Below are 17,203 nucleotides of genomic sequence, written 5' to 3' on the forward strand. Positions count from 1 at the left end.
AGCCTCTTTTGTTTCACCGAGGACACCGGGAGAAGATCATATAACACATAGAAAAGGGTTCAAAAATATTTGTAACGCCCCTAATTGAGTGAGAAACATTAAAATTCCGCGACACATCGCACTTAGCATGGCTCCCGTCGCAATTGAATATAACGTTTCTGTAACGCACAGTTTTCTCGAGACGTTGGAAAATGTAGCTGATGATAGCGGCGTCACTCATTCTAACACTTGGTTGAGGAATTTTTCCCAAACGCTGTACTGGACCACGGGCATTCAAATCCGCACATACATTTGCCATAGTGATAGTGTTCGTGGTTATGTCAGGGCAGCATGCTCAATTTTGCGGTGCTTCTAACATACACCACTAGCGCTTCGGAGCACTTGCACACGTATCTACTTGCAAAAGCGGCAATTCACTCACGCACTTCGAACTCTGCCCACACCATTGCTCAAATCATGCTCCTTGTTTTCTCTATATGTAAAAAAGGTGCGCAGCTTAGTTCACCTAGGACAATAGAAAAAGCAACTGCGAACCTTTTATGGCCCTCGAAGATAAAAACGAGTTTAGGAATTATTTGCAACACTTCAAGTGAAGGCAGGAACGTGAACGTTTCGGAATACATTAAACTTGACATTTACCCTAAAGTTCCATGAATTTGAAGCTGGTAGCTTGTACAGTTTCTTTTGACATTTCAGAAAAATTTTGCGCATAACGCCACTATGACGCCTTTAAAGAATTTTTTTTTCTGAAAAGCAGTGCTTGATCAACGCGTATTTAATTGTCCAAAGAGATTTGCCATACACGTTCCCCCCAGTAATGCGACGGCTGCATGCCACATTTAGCACCACTCGTAAAACAGAATTATATACGCTTAGGGGCGCCTAAATACTTAACTCATTCCACAAGCTGTAGTAAGCCACAAAACTCCTAACTTCCCCTACGCACAACCCACAATCTTCCCCTTATTTCTACCAAAATACAAAGTTTCCCTAGCATAATAGTTCTCTCGAGACACTGAGAAACATAGCTTAAAAATTTAATATAACGCTTTCGAGCACTTGGGACATGTTTTTTTTTATTTTACCAAGGCTGTATTCCCTTCACAAATTTTCCACAGCGGTTTCCCCGAGTACGCAAAATATGACTTTGGTGGATTATGTAGTTCCGCCATAGCAGCATGCTCTATTTCGCGCAACACATAACGCTCCGTAGCACTTGCAGGCATAATTTATTTCAAAGCCCGTAACAAACCAGCTTACCTCTTATTTTGCTTACACATCCCCCATACTATTTCTTGCGGTTGTGCCAAATATAAACAAGGCGCGTGATTTCATTCGCTGAAGACAGCGGAGAAACGAACTACGCACCACTTCTGACGCACGAAAATAGGGGGGAGGGGGCAACTGTTCAGTAATTATCTGCAACGCTTGTAGTTATATGCCAATAATGTGAAAGTTTCGCACCCCTATGAAACTTAACAGTTGCTTTATTTTCACGGAACTTGGAAGTGTGTCTTCCAGAGTTGTTTTAGGACTGTGGGAAACATGGCGGAAACCGGCGGTATTACGCTGTGGAACACTTCAGTAACTTTCTACAAAGGCTGTAGTTAACTAACTTGGTTTAAAAATTTAAACTTCTTCACTCAAAGCCTGCTCCCTTCTTCCACGAAATATCAATATTCTGGCTCACCTATTTCACTGAGGAGTCAGAGGAAAAGCAACTACACGTCTTGTACAAGGCATAAAAATTGGTTGAACAGCATTGAGCATTTATTTAGAAAGCACATAATTAACGTACAAATTTCGAACTTTCCGTACACGTCACATACAGAGTGGCGCCAATTTCCCACCGATACAAATTTCCCGCTGTTTACAGTGCTCCTATGAATACGGGGTAACACTCTTAGCGTCTGTTATAACCCCGCTAATCGGGCCAGGAATGAGGATATACCAATTTTCAATTGAACCCTAATTGACGCACTCGCACTTCGACACTTGCCTGCCTTGTGGCCCCCTAAAAGTCCCCCACTCCCGAAATATGAACTTCGGGAATAATAGTTCTCTCTGTTCCAAAAAACCGTGACAACTGGCTCACAACTTTTCTGAGCAATTATAGTCGCACTATAACTGCTAGCATCGCTATAAAACAGGAGCGCACACTTACCAGTGACTTGCGTGATGTACAGAAGCAGTGGACTACCTCAGGCTATTATTGGATACGTCGACCTTAGCACTGAACGTGCTCCACAGACAAGCGAACTTCCGTGTAGCCACACGTGCTGCTTGCGTTCACAGGAGTGAGGCCGCCGAGAAGAGCGAGGAGTGCCGTGCAGAGCGCCTGAAAGCGTCCTCGACGACGTAACGTTATGGGTTTCACAGTCGAGATCAATCGCCTGTCCAAACTGCCAAATGACCTGAAGCCGTCAGCAGAAAGCTACGCCGAATGCGAAAGTATAAGATGGCATCGCGAAGACCAAGGTTTCACATTATGTAGAGTTCCCTCCACTGGGCCATGCTGCCATCTGGTGGCGAACAACACAATCGGAAAATAGATGCGCTGCCCTTGAACGTGGCCCCCTAAATCGGCGCTGTGACGCAATAATGTATATGTGGATGATGCAGTACGCGAAGTTAAAAACCCAGTGCAACATTCTTGCCTAGTTGCTGGCTGACTTGGGCGCGGAGCGACGATTATTTTCAGGCTTTCAGTTACGCAGGCCTACAGAGCGTTTGCTTCATCCTTTGCTGCTTTCACGGCCTTATGCAGAACAGCTGCTTCAGTCACGTACTCCTAAAGACCGTATTTTGCAATAATTTATTATTATTATTAGGTTCTCTCGTTTTCTTACCGTCCGTCGCTCCGAGTGGCTTTAAGGCTCATCTAAGGCTAAACCCCATGAGCGCGATTTTGTGCGCGACAACGACGAACGACGGTTTCGAGCGACGGATCGGGCCGTGGCGTGAACAGATCGCTCAGCCTTGTCGCGTGATCACTCGGTTCTGCAAATCTAGAATTCGTCGCTCGTCGCCTGGAAGTGCTATGAGCGACAAGCCAATAGCGCGAAGCCGGAACTGGATGTACATAACTCAAGTACTTCCGATTGTCGCACGGAACGAGCAAACGATTGAATTTTTATACGTGCAAGGATAAGAACCTACTGCAAAACTTTCAGAAATATTTTATGCTGCTTTTTACAGTAAAACACATCAACTTAGTTAATAAAGCACGCGTCACGCTAGTTTCGGCGCCTATATTGCTGCCCTCATAACATGACTGACCTGTTCAATAGTTGTGTACTCAAGCAACCAGCCGAAAATATTCGTGTTCGCAGATGCAGATACACGGTCATTTTGGTACAGATCACCTCACAGACGCTTAAACCGTCCCATTACTAGAATTGGTTTTGATATTATCAAGAGAAAAGCGCGCTAACCAACTTGCTCCGATAGACTTGGGCTCTGAAACCTTCTGTAAGCAGTTCTCCGATGCTGCGACATTTGCGTGCTTTAGCAGGAGGTTGTGGGTCAAAGTATGCCGTTCTTTCAACGCGCTTCATAACGTAGATTGGCAGATAACACTAACCAGTACTAAATTGCGAGCCCTCTAAAACGCAACAACTGGCCAAAATTTATTATTCGGATGCGTTGTGTTCCTTACGAGTAGAATGTTCAACTATTATAACTTTCCACTCACCCGAGCACCGAAAGACAGGTCTTTCATTCAGATTACGGTCAATTCTTATAAAAAAAATGTGGGCTCCCATATTCTGAAAGCGATTTGCGATGCGGATGAAGCGCGGCGAGTGGTGGTAGCTTCGGACGCGCTGTGCTTTCGATGCATAGTTCGCGTAGAAGCGAGACGCAGCACGAAGGTCAATTCGCTCGCTGCTGCTGCCGCGCGGAGAAGCGTCTGTGTGTTGTCTTGTGGTGGAATTGTATTGTTTATAGATGCGGTCGTTGCTGACGGTGCCGAGCAGCGTTTTCGTCCTTTCCCAAAGCAAGCAAAACCGTGCTATCGCTTGAGAAACTTGGTTTCTACCCGCGTTCAACCACGGCATTTTTTTTTCACAGCTAAGATGTTAAGGGTATAGTTTCCCCAGAATCGTGTCCGTGTGTAGACACAAAACTCAGTGGAACGATCCCGAAGATAGTGAAATACCGGGCCGACCAGCGGCGGACATGAAGCAGGCGTCATCAGGGCGAACACAGCGCATACATGAAGCTATGAGCCCTCCGCGCACCTATATAATACTGCATACCTATCGCCGTTTGCTTTCAAGATAAGGGCTACGCGGCCGCGCCATACACAGCAGTAACACCGCCACTGCGGCCTTTCCCCCGCTCTCCATAATGCTCGATGTCTTTCTTTCCATCACTGGTTTGAGCAGGAAGCTTAAACGTCTTGTTAAATTTTAAGATAAATTATAACATCCGTACGCCGTCAAACTCATTGTTTAAGCCAGCAACCGCAAGCTTTTGTTTTACAATTGGCCTAGCTTGTATAGTACCTGGCCAAAAGCAACTTAGCCAAGAGCGGAATTGAGCTGTCGCGGCCCTGTTTCAGAGGCGAGTGTGGGCAAGCTATGGCTTCGTCTCTGCTGATAAGAAACTGCGGGCGCTGCTACTCCAGCATTCTTTAAAGATGTTCCTGGTCCCAGTGCACCCGCTTTACCCACGCGAAGCTTCAATACTTTTAATCACTAGGCTGATAGCGCGGGAGTGCAGGTTATCTCTGCTGATAAGAAACGGCGGCGGCTGCTACTCCAGCATTCTTTAAAGATGTTCCTGGTACCATTGCACTCGCTTTACCCACGCGAAGCATCAATACATTTAATCATTAGGTTGATTGCACGAGGAGTGCAGGTTATTTACAGGGCTTACTTTTCTTTCATCTGTTGCTGCTTTTCCCGGTTATCAGACAGAACCGCAAGTTCCAGTGTGCTGTCCACGGAACCGTATCTTCTAATGACTCTTTCATTTATTTCTCTTTGCTATCATGCGTCGTTCACGGCGACTTATAACTGCTTTAACATCAGTTCAGCGACAGCGGCCCAAAAGCGGTTCAGGCAAACATGGCAGATTACATAAAAGACATATTTGGCATCCATGATCCATTCACCGAGCAATGCAGCAGCAAGATACAATTGTTCTCGCTCTTTTCATTCAACGCTGGCTGAAGAGCGGCGATATTTCACGGTTGCTGTGTGCGCAGGTACGAGCTTATTTACTGCTCTTAACATTCTATCACATAGGTATGCGTACGCATCTACCTTTTCTCCCCAGCTCAAATAGTCTCACTTTGCATTCACGATAGCCTTCCCGCCGAAGCGTTACAATACGTTATATGCAATGAAGAAGAACTTGCATTTATCTTTCAACATTTGCCTGCAACATTGTTTTTAAGCCAGTGTTACTTAAACAGTTGTCAAATATCCTATTCAAAACCAACGCGATACAAATAATGCTGTCTTCGGCTCCCAATCCTGCCCTTTGCAGAACAACCCAGTTCATCAACACATTCCCATTAGTAAACAAAGACTTAGGGTAACGAGAGTATAGCTAGAGTTTGAAAGCCGACCTGTGGGCGGCTAATCACGTTGAAGTGTTTGCCGACCTTCTGTAGACGTTTTGAGCGTAGTGTGACAATAGTTGCTCACTTTATAAGCCCCCCTGAGCCGCACTACGACTAAACAAGAAGAAAAAAATGAAATAACATGTTATAAGAACAGGCGATGCAACTTTATTTGGTTCTTTCATACAAGATAAGAGTAGCTTTTTCTATGAAACAATACAAAGAAATAAAGGATTAGGGAGAGAGATAAGAGGACTACATGGAATGTCGCGCGCTTGCGGCATCCCCCATGCAGCAAGCAACGAAATATATTTCTGCATGTAAAACACAAAGCAATGTGCACTGCACGCCGTAGGCTGGTGATAGAGATAACAATGGTCTGCAAATTACAATAGGAATGGCTCTGCTATAGTATCGGCCAATCGCCAGAGAAATGCAAAGCGCATGCGGGTCGCAGGCGCGCACGGAAGAGCACATAACTTATACATAACTCATATAGCATAACTTGCACTGCTTTACGCGAATATTTGCGAAAGCGCGATCAGCTCATGCCACAAAAGAAAATTGACAGGAAAACACTGATGTGGGGAAATAGCACAGACAAGAGGAGGCAATTACTGCGCAGAACTGCAAAAAGACCAAAGCAAAAATATCTTCGAGCTCCCAACCAATGATTTACAAAAACGTTATATATCAGGTGGAACTCTAAAAAAATCTTCGACACGTATTGGAAAAGGCCCACCCTTGGGGCGCATGGATACGGCATTTATCTTTCCTTCATGATGTTTCGCAGGGTGTGAGCCGCGTTAGTTGCATCATTTACACAGTAAAGCAAGTGGTGTAAAGTAGTATAAGCCCTACAATAAATTTTCACCAATGAGCCACTAAACAAAGAAAAAAAAATCAATTATCATTTCACTCCTTCCGAGTGTTGGCGCTGTGTCAACGTATTTTCGTCAACATATTTTGGTTATGGCCGATTCCTCAATTCAACTTTTGCCAGCCATCACTTCACTTGCACAACCTGACCAGCAGCATGACGTGTGCATACTAATGCAAGGACACCGCCAACAGCCGATACGGGATACCGCGCGCAGTTGTAGTCACAAGGTAGCCAAGCTTCGCCAGTTGTCACTCCTTCTACACACGTCATTTTCCAGTGTGTGCACGTTAAAGTGAAACAAAGGAGAGATTGCATTGGTACACTGTCGTTATCGAATTAGCCACTCTTGCGTGAAGAAGGTAGACAGACCATACACTTAGGCGACAAAAGAGACAGAGACATGTTCTAACAGTGCGCTTTACTCCAACTTGTTTCTTGCGGATACCTCATTGTGTCTTCTGGAATGCAATAAACGCACCAACGTATTTACGGAACATTTGAAACACAGCCGGTCGAAAATTGGCGTCGCGTGCAGCAATCGAATTTGCACAGTCAGTCACAGTAGTTCAAATGCCGCAGTTAGCCTTACCGTTGTGTTCCAGCGGATCTAAGGACTACGGCCGCTGTGGTCATCTGCACCAATGTGGAACCATTGTCACGCACGAAGGGCAGCGCTCATAGCGGTAGCTCGCGGAGGTTGGACGCATTCCTGCGCCGGCCTTGATGCGTTTGCAACGGACTCTATACTAACCCATGACAACGCAATAGAAAGACGCTACACTCTTTGCTCAAGGGACGAGTGACACGCTTGGTAAGACAACACAACATGTTTTTTAAGCCGTCAGCAGTGTTCCCGAGAATATTTTTTCTGCCAAGCCGCACCTTATACAATTTGCGCTTGTATTTTTTTGTCTAAACTAGCTTTCTCCGAGCATTCCCATCATTCTGGCATTTAGATTACCTAAAAGAATGATTCCCCAAACGTTGATTGCTCAAATGTATGGCTGAGTTATACGTTGTAGGACCAATAACTAAAGTCTAACTGCTCGGTTAACACGTGCAGGATTACACGATGTTTTGAAACGGAACGCTGTTGCCTGATTAGATATAGCTGCACCGGTTCTGATCACCTCGTGAGCATCTAAGGCACACAAAAATATTCGGAGAAGATTCCCGCACCCAGACATCTGCAGACGGTCAACTGCATATGGCCGTACATACCATTTTCGAAATGCTACTATGCTACAGGCAGCTGACCGAGCGAGAACGAGGTATCCTTTACTGACGCGGAGCCAACAATTTAAACAAAGCCAACAATTCCTCACACTTGGCCACACTTGGATCATTGGCTTTACAGTAGGCGCATGCGATCCGGGACAACGACACCCGACCACGACGAACGCAGTTGTTCTCGAAGAACATGCGCAGGTCGTCGCTATCCGTTTGCAGGTGTCGAAGCGCGGGCAAGGCCTTGGCTACGTCGCACAGGTCGTCGGGGTCGAGTTGCAACCCACGCAGAGAGTGTTCCGTGGCCAAGGTGAGGTGTTCTAGACGCGCAAATGGCCAGCGCCGGCCGTTCCGCGCGCAGTATTGCAGAAATCCGATGCACGCGCCCTCGCCGTCGAAGCGCGCGGTGCGAAGTGTGTCGCGAGTGGCAGACAAGAAGGAGCTGAAAGCGACATTCAGGACCTTGACGTTCATATCGACGCACTCCAGGTTAGGGAACGCGTCGCCGTCCACCGGGGTGTCTTCCATGGATCCCATGCAGCTTGCGAGTCTAAGCCTCTTTATCTTGGGACAAAGTCTCGCGATCGTGGAGAACTGCAGACCGCCGCAACTTTCGAGGTCCAGCTCTTCGAGCTCAGGCAAGTTTCTGAGCAGCCGATTTAGCGTAGAGTCCACGTCGCACCAGGCAACGTTTGGGCCGAGTCCGACCATGAGGCTGCGTAGCTGACGGAACGCCGATACCTTAGCGAGCGTTCCCATCGAACCCACAGCCACCTGCAAGATAATTGAGCGCTTTATAGTTTTTATGCGAAGCATACTAGCCGCACAACCACGCTCTTCCTTGCTGCGCCGCGCGCGGCCGCGTAGCTACCATATGACGTCATAACAGCTGCAAAAGCGGAGGCTCAACTCGTGCGCTCGCTTGCGGCCGCGTAGCTACATAGCCGGGTCTCAGCTCGTGCGCTCGCCTGCATGAGTTGTTTCTTCGTCTAGCCGAACCAAATATAGCCAAGCAACAGCAGTTCACCAGGCTAAACAGTGGTTCAACAACTAAAATAAAGGCTAGTATGCTTCGCATCCTGGGCTTAACCTTAGCTAAGCCACAGCCATTTTTTTGTTTAATTCATCAGCATTAGGAGCGTCGAAGTCGCAACACGCGTATGTGCGTGATGCCGCTCACGTGGTGGAGGTAGGGTGGTAATGGGAGCGCTTACAAGGGTGTGCATATACAGGGTGCCCTAGCTAATCTTAGCCAGAGCTTAAAACTATGCCGATGTACCCTACGACGACGCGACGAAATGCATATTGTTGTCTTTTGTATGGAGTAAGTCACACTTTTTGTATTCCGCTTAATTGCAGAATTAGTCAATATTAATTATCCGATTTCTGAGGCGACGAAGTTAGGAAAAAAATTACAGTTATAAAGTCGGAGCGGCTTGCAAAACATCCGATTAAACACTTTCTAACTTTCTTTCTATTCAGTATTACCTTTTTTTCACTTACTGCAGACGCTAGCGAAATAAAAAAAATACCACGTGACATGCGCGCTTGTGCGCCATGATTTCAGTGCTCCCAAAAGGCGACAGGGCAACGGAGCAGGCGTTGGCTGTGCGATTTACTCCAGCAACCGTTATCGCTTGCGCTGCAACAACTGTTGCCCTGTCGCCTTTTAATCGGCAGCACACCCTGCTCAATGCTATGGTTGTTTCTACGCGCAACATATGAGAGCACTGCAATCACGACGCGCAAGAGGGCATGTCACGTGGTATTTATGTTGTATTTCGCGGGCATCTGCAGTAAACGGAAAAAACTATAGATAGAAAGTTCGAAACTGTTTAAGAGGCGTTTTGCAAAGCGCTCTACGACTCTCTAATTGGAATATTTGGCCCAACTTCGCTGTTGCAGATGTTTATTGTTTGTTAATTATTCTTGACTATATTATTATGTAATTGGGCAGAATACACAGATCAGTGTGATTTACTGCATACAATAGTCAGCAACATGAATTTGGTCGCGTCGTCGTAGAATGCATCGGCAGATTTTTATACTCAGGTTAGCTGAGACACCCTGTATATATGACGTAGCTGACGGTGGTCAGCTCCGGACTATTGTCAGTTTCACTTCGCTCCCAGAAGTGGGACGTACGCCGAATGAGCCCCTGGACACTGTGCAATGTGGTGAACGTGGTTTCAAACACTCATCGGGGACTTCAAGTGGCGTGACGTAATACTGACGTATTCCTCTCGCATTTACCCCAAGATCGCCACTAAATTACTTATTCCCGCGTCTTGACACGCCTCTTTTACGGTTTCAGGAGAGGAAGCGTCCAGGCTGGAAGCAATGTGCCTGTGAACAAGTTCAAAAATAGCCCAAAGTATATTTCCAATAACATTGCAGTCGGCTATATCCAATAACATTAATATAAGTGTAATGAAGACTTGAAACGTGGACTAAACACCGTCGACAGAAGTACGATAGAATTTCGCCAGGTCAGGTATGAGCATGTTGAGTAGTACAGTGAGGAACTGGGAAATTGAAAATAGACGGTAGGATGTTTTTAGTTTCCTACGGAACACACATTCACAACGGCACCGGCAACAAACAAAGCTTCTCCTATAGGTTTTAGCACGCAATGAAGTGAACTTGCGGAAGGCCTGCTTGATATGTATGCATGGGCGTGCCATACGGGGAAGAAGCTGAGATTGGGGACACCGAGGGAAGCTGGGGCCGATTTCAGAGAGCTCACCATTCGTAAGTGCTCCAGTGTCATTGGCCAGTGGGCATCGCTGATCATATGTTCAGCATCGTGATCGGCTGGAGTCCTTTCTTATGAACAATTCTCGCGTAAGAAACTTTTGTGAACACGGGCCCCTGCTAGAATGGACGGCAAGTCGCTCATCCACAAGCACTAATTGCCCAGGAACAGCGCTTGTGCAAAATTGCTTCCATCGCATGCTGAAATGTATCTGACAAGATTCTTCTTGCCTTCTTGCAATTGCGCTAGCACTGTGTTCTGCAGGGGCGAAGGCAAAATGTCATAGCATTACCTTGAAGGGACTAGTAACGGAACTTCGTGCTTACGCGTGTGAACGCTGCAAAACACGAGAGCGCTCTTGATTTCACTGTGTTCTTTACGATAGTTCTTGCTAGAGAAGCACCGCAGTTTCTGATTTTCATATCAAAATGCGAAAGATGCAAAGGAAGTCATCAAGTAGCTGAGCAATTTTGTGAAAGGGGATTTGACATATATAGTGCAATGAGCAAGAAATTATCTGCACTCCTAATCTTTAAAGGCTTGTTGACCGGGTTATGTTGTAACTCGTTATCTGTGCAGGGTGGGTTTCCCTCCAATCAAGTCTGCTTAGGCTGGAGTCGCTAGATCAGTTCAGTGTCAACCGATGCGCAAGCAACACCCTATGCCCTGCCTCCTTGAATTGAGATTGCTTTTATTTTTATAAACATCGACAATATGGGAAGTTTGCCTGCTGAGAAGCCTGCTACTCCGAAAAAGTAGCTCGAAAGAAAGAAAAAGAAATCGAATTGACCATCTCCTGTGCAGAAAACCGATACTTCAGAGTGTCGCAAGCTATTTGCCAATTAACTACGGGTCCCTGCCTATGGCGCAGTCGACAAGGTCGAAGCCGATGCGCTCACACCGGGTTCATGGGGCGGAGCCCGCGAACAGCCTAAGCTTTGCAGCCCGCCATGGGCGAACATTTTCTTTTTATTATTACTGTGGCAGCGTGCCTTCTAGCATAAAGAATTATTTAGAGAGGGCAAACATCCAATCGGGTAACCCTACGGGGTGCGTCGAACTTGTTCAATTCCTCACTGTGTTCTATCGGCGAACAATTCCTTCCACGTATATTCGCTAGCCGCAATTCTTGGGGCGCTATGTCGTAAAAATATTCCAAACTTTTCTATTCCAATTCTGCTATCAGCCCTGCGCGATTGTTCAAAAGCTTTTTTTTGGACGACCCCCACTTTACCTGTCTGTCACAAGACGTCTCGAAAACTGCGATACCTCGATATGACGTGTACGCACTGATTATGCATGAGTTGACCGAAAAAAAAAATAGCTATTTCTGATTCGACGCCCTTTTCAAACGTTTTAGGGCTGCACCCACTTCAAAAAACCGTGCAAACTCACGCGTCGAAGTGACGTGTACGCATTAAAGATGCATTAATATGCCGAACAAAACTGAATTTTCCTCTGAATAGCCGCAGGCTTCCCCGTTCCGAAAGGAATAAAACATGGCTGCTGCTGATCGCTCAGGCGCTGGCTAGTCGCACCTGCCGGAGAGCATGGAATTATTTGTGCATAATAAAACTTCTTGCGTGGCCGTGCAACGTTTTCGAGTACTTCCGGCACGTTTACGACCTCATTCTACCAACTCTTATTCGCTGAGGATCCGTTTTAGCGTCATTCTTAAGCTTCCGTTGCATGCCGCCGCGATTTTCAACCAGCCACCACAAGCTAAGTAAGGGAAAGTGGACCAATGACAGACGCCGGCACCACCCTCTTCATCCGGTTATCGATTTTCAGTGCACTGGCTCTGCCCCATCAAATCCCTGCCCACTTCAGTGTGCCGACAAGCCGCTCAGTGTAGGAAATGCTATTCGTTTTTCAAGCAAATAAAAGTGACCTCCTATCAACGAGGTGAGCGTTCGATTGGTCTGTTCAGACAACCCTGCGGATGACCGCCCGATGCTTGCGTCGGCGGTTACGCAAATTTGCGTCAGGAGATTGGAAAAAATACATATTGGAATATTTTTACGTCACAGGGCCCTTGTACTCAGAAACGATAAATGCCCTTTTTTATAAGTATGCGTTGCATACGGTGGCGCCACACCCTTTGTCGCCCTTAGATTTTCGACCCCACAATAAAGAACCCCCAAAAATAGTAAATTGCAAGGCACAAATTACGGCTGACAAATAACACTGCGAAGACGAAACAACTGGTCATGAACACAGGGCTGGGCGGCTTCGTCGACGACAGCTCTTACCTGCAACTTTTCGATGGAAGGAAATTTTTTTGCAGCTAGGGCGACGTCAACTGCTCCCGTTCCGCCCGGCGGCTCGAAGGCGAACTTGTGGTCCGGAGAGACGAGCCAGAGGTGAACGAAACTCGTTGCTTTTGGACGTTCGGTAGCGGCGCTCAAGCCGCGCGGTTGCATGAAGCAACTGGCGACCCAGCGGCAGTCAATGCGACGAATCTAAATTGCGAGAAAACAGAGACGACCACAATCATTGTCACTGTCAGCCTATTGGTGTCCAATTATTATTTTTTAGCGTTTTTTGAACAGTTGGGCCGGTGGTCACCCAAGTATCCAATCACTCGTCATCTGGAACCACCTCATGAGAAATTTCTTATCGCTGTGTTCTCAGGGGCGGCGCCAGAGATGACCAAAGGACAAAGGAGGGAGCTACCCAATCCCCCAAACTTTTGCCTCCATACCCCCGCCCCTCATCGCCCCCCTAGAGTTTTAGAAAGCTCCCCCTATAGCAAGGTAGAGCTCCCCCTGACGCCACTACACTTTCATATGTAAAAGAAGCACCCGCCTAGCAACTGATTTCATTTGTGTTCTCACAGCGCGATGGAAAGGCCACGCATACTTAGGACGCCTGAAGAGGAGCGCGAATATGATGAGCGACTAAAGGAACCGCAAGATCAATATGTACAGCGGCGTCGTGCACAGGCTCGGCAGGAGCCAGTTCAAGGCTACGTCACGTTGGTCTATCGGATGAGGTGATGCCACAGGCTTGCTAGTCAACCACCTTCACAGCGTGGATTGGAGCCCATGTTTCACCAGATTACCGCTGTTATCAAGTCATGACTCGGCGCGAACACGTGCCTACATAGAAAAAAGGAAACTCCTCACATCAGACAGCGCGCGACTGTAAGTGTCGTATATTCTCGAATGCACCCGAGCACAAGCGACTATTCTGGTACGTGCGGTGAAACATATATAAATAGTCCATGGACTTGATCCGTGAGTTTAGATTTGACCGCCGACGACTCTGCTTGGCGCAGTCACTAGTATTTAAGAGCTCCCTGTCTCAGTAGGCACAAGTTTGCTCAATATTAAGGTGGATGCTTCGCACGCACTTTTGACTGTGCTTGACTCATCACCTCCACTACAGCGCGGCAATATTGTCTACCCGCATTTGATACCTAATCCGCACTGAACTTTAACTGTCTATGTTCGTTACGGCATTTATCCGTTCCATCCATATTATAGTGCCTCTAACTTCGTTTATACCTTTTCACTTTTTCTCAAAATTCTGGCCCCGCCGCAACCAAGTGATACACAGAGCTAAAACTAAGCAATATGCAAAGGTATACGCACTACAGGGTGGAGAGCTGGGCGTACCCTCAACTACGACGTTTCAGAGAAGTTGAATACCGTTTGTGCCTCATTTCAAGCAACTCCATTTTAGTGATAAGAGTGCCTGCAACGTAAATGGAATAACGTATGTTGCTACGAACTGTATATGCTAAGAGCCTATCATACAACCTATTCCAAAGTCGGCCGTCCCACATCTGAAATTAGCATGCAGGATTGCGCAAACCAAAGATGGGGCTCCACTGAGGTTGGTCTTGAGCTCGTATGTTTTAAACTCGAACCGCACATTGCCTATTGTTGGAATCGCACCGCTGGCACGAGTTGTTGGGGTCTCGGTGCTGACGCCCGTTATTGCCAATGGGTCGCAAGCCCCAAGGGTAGCGTTGGCCTGGCGGCCTGGGGCACTGGAAGCATCCGAAGGTCCCGGCAAAGCATGAGAAGACTGGTAACAGAACAACTTGTTTATTCTAACATAGCAAAAGAGCGGCCGGTCAGTTCGACCGAAGTGGAGAGACGGGAGAGCACGTAACTCAACAGTACAAATCGGAGCCTCTCTTGTCGTCCGGGGGCAGCTGCTCTTATACCCTCGGCGTCGCGGTCCAAAAAGGAAGGAGGGAAGGTCACGGGATGAAGGTCACGGGACGGCGCAGCAGGAGCCCACGACGGCGCGAACTGTCGGGCCGAGAGACCCGCTGAACCGAGTGTAGTGACGCATCGCCAACCTTCACCCCCACGACGGCGTGAACAGTTGAGCCGAGAGACGTCCAGGCTCCTCATTCGGGGAACTCCGCTCCCCGCTGCCGCGCTTTGACAAGCGAGGGCACACACACACACACGCACACACGAAGACACGTGGCACTGAAACACGCCTGGACACGCTTGGCGGGTAGGCGTTGAGGCGGCGTCGGACGGGCCAAAATGTCCGCCGCTTTGAACAAAGCCCCGGCGTCCGTTGCATCCGCGCCGGCATTACCGCGCGTTGTAGGCGAAACATAACAGACCGCCCCGCCGGGGGAAGGAGATCCCGATGGTCAGGGGACTGCATCCGCTGTCCGGAGGGATGTCGCTCGATGATGCTCATAACCGAAGTTGGGCGTCCCTGGGCGTTTCTTGAGCGCAGCGCACAGAGAAGGCCTCGTTCTCACGTTCAGGTGCACACAGGACACTGCAAAGTGACTTCGGGAGAGTTGACATTTTTGTTCTCGTTTCCGGCAAGCGTTAGAACCACGCCAAAAGTCAACCGCTCAGTCAGCAAGCACGGCACAACCCTCACTAAGCCCTGCCAGGCTCTTTCCCCTTTTTTTTTACTGCTGCCTAGTTCCTTACAGTAGTTTAGCAGCACTCAGAACGCGTCCACAAATCGGAAAATTTGCACTAAAAAGCACATCATCACTTTGAAACACTACACAAAAGCAATAGGTTAAAAATCCTGCCTCAGGAAGAAAAACATCAGTAACAAGCAATTTTGAGGCTGATTCCCACGTTAGGGGCTTCGACTTAAGCCATCGGCGTTACCGTTGAGACTCCCCTTTTTGTAACGCACCTCAAAGGAATATTGTTGCAAAGCGAGGCTCCAGCGCAGGAGGCGGCCATTTTTGGGAGAGATGGTCTGCAGCCATTGGAGAGGGCAGTGATCCGTTTCAATGATAAACCTCGAGCCGGCTAGGTAACATGACAATTTCTGAACGGCCCACACGATACACGCACACTCTTTCTCGGTGGCGCTATACGCCTGCTCACGACTCGTCAGCTTACGACTAGCATACAGGACGGGGTGTTCTACTTCTCCATTTTCCCGTTGGCACATTACAACGCCCATGCCTCGCTCACTAGCATCACACTGAACAACGAACCCTTTTGTGTAGTCGGGCGATCGTAGCACAGGCTGGCTTGTTAGGGCGCTCTTTAGGGCGCTAAAAGCTCTTTCCTTCGTCTCATCCCAGACGACTGTTTGCGGCTCTGTCTTTCTTAGAGCATCCGTCAAGGGAGCCGCGATATCAGAGTACCTGGGGATGTACCTCTGATAGTAGCCGGCGACACCTAAGAACGACCGAATATCGGTCTTCGTGCGCGGTTGCGGGAAGTCTCGCACAGCGGCCACCTTTATTTCAGAGGGGCGGCGACGACCCCGACCAATCACGTGTCCGAGGTAGACAACCTCGGCCTGTGCTAACTGGCACTTGGGAGCCTTGACTGTCAAGCCCGCATCGCGCAGGCGGGTTAGCACTGCCCGCAAGTGCGCCATATGTTCCGGCCAGGAGGCGGAGAATATCGCTACGTCGTCTAGATACGGTAAAGCGAATTCTTGCTGTCCCCGCAACACTTTATCCATGAGGCTCGAAAAGCAGTATGGCGCGTTCTTCAAACCAAAACTCAAAACTTTAGGACGGAATGTCCCCATGGGTGAAATGAACGCCGCATACCTACTAGCCTCTTCTGTAAGTGGAACCTGCCAATAACCCCTGACAAGATCTAGGGTGGAAATAAACTGAGCGCTACTCACTCTCTCAAGGCGCTCCTCGATGTTAGGGATCGGATAAATTTGATCCTTAGTGATGGAATTAAGCCTGCGGTAGTCGACGCAAGGACGAGGTTCCTTGCCCGGTACCTCAACTAAAATCAAAGGGGAGGTATAATCACTCTCACCCGCTTCAATAACACCGAGCTGTAGCATTTTCTTTACCTCAGCCTCCATAATATCGTTCTGGCGGGGTGACACCCGGTACGCCTTGGATCGTACTGGCTCTGGGGAGGTAAGTTCTATGTCATGAGTAAGGACAGAAGTCCTACCAGGCCTCTCAGAGAACAGACCTTGAAACTCTTGTAAGAGCTGGTGTAGTTCTGTTTTCTGCTCAGGCGACAGCGATGCTTTCCTTATTAAGTCACTAATGACTTGATCGGTGTCTTTCCTGTTCGTCACTGAGCCTAGTCCCGGAAGCTCGACCGGAAGCTCTTCTAACTTTCCCGCATCGGGAATTTCCTCTCCAGTATCTGGTGCCTTTAACGCTACAGGCTCAATTTTATCCCGTTCGGGCGTGCTCTGAATACTAGCTTGCTGCGCCTCTGACCCTTTTTCATCGTTCAACAACGTCGGTCCCGCAACTACCGCCTTTGCAGCGAGCTCCCGAACCTTCGATCTGGTTAAGGCCTGAACGCTAGCCTCACCAAACAAA

At 48.0% G+C, this 17,203-nt stretch overlaps 1 protein-coding gene across 1 annotated transcript in view; it reads right to left on the reverse strand.

The window, feature by feature from the left end:
• Window positions 1–5,207: 5,207 nt before the first annotated feature.
• LOC126544767 (uncharacterized) overlaps window positions 5,208–17,203 on the reverse strand; it is a 30,987-nt gene continuing 18,991 nt past the window's right edge. Inside the window, exons 3-4 of the mRNA XM_055077834.2 lie at window positions 12,690–12,899; window positions 5,208–8,456 (exon numbers count right to left, since the gene is read on the reverse strand). Of these exons, the coding sequence (XP_054933809.1) occupies window positions 7,734–8,456; window positions 12,690–12,899 (933 nt within the window). The 3' untranslated portion in view covers window positions 5,208–7,733. The remainder of the gene's footprint in view (window positions 8,457–12,689; window positions 12,900–17,203) is intronic.

The sequence above is a fragment of the Dermacentor andersoni genome, chromosome 10 (genome assembly GCF_023375885.2).
Source record: "Dermacentor andersoni chromosome 10, qqDerAnde1_hic_scaffold, whole genome shotgun sequence".
Classification (NCBI taxonomy): domain Eukaryota; kingdom Metazoa; phylum Arthropoda; class Arachnida; order Ixodida; family Ixodidae; genus Dermacentor; species Dermacentor andersoni.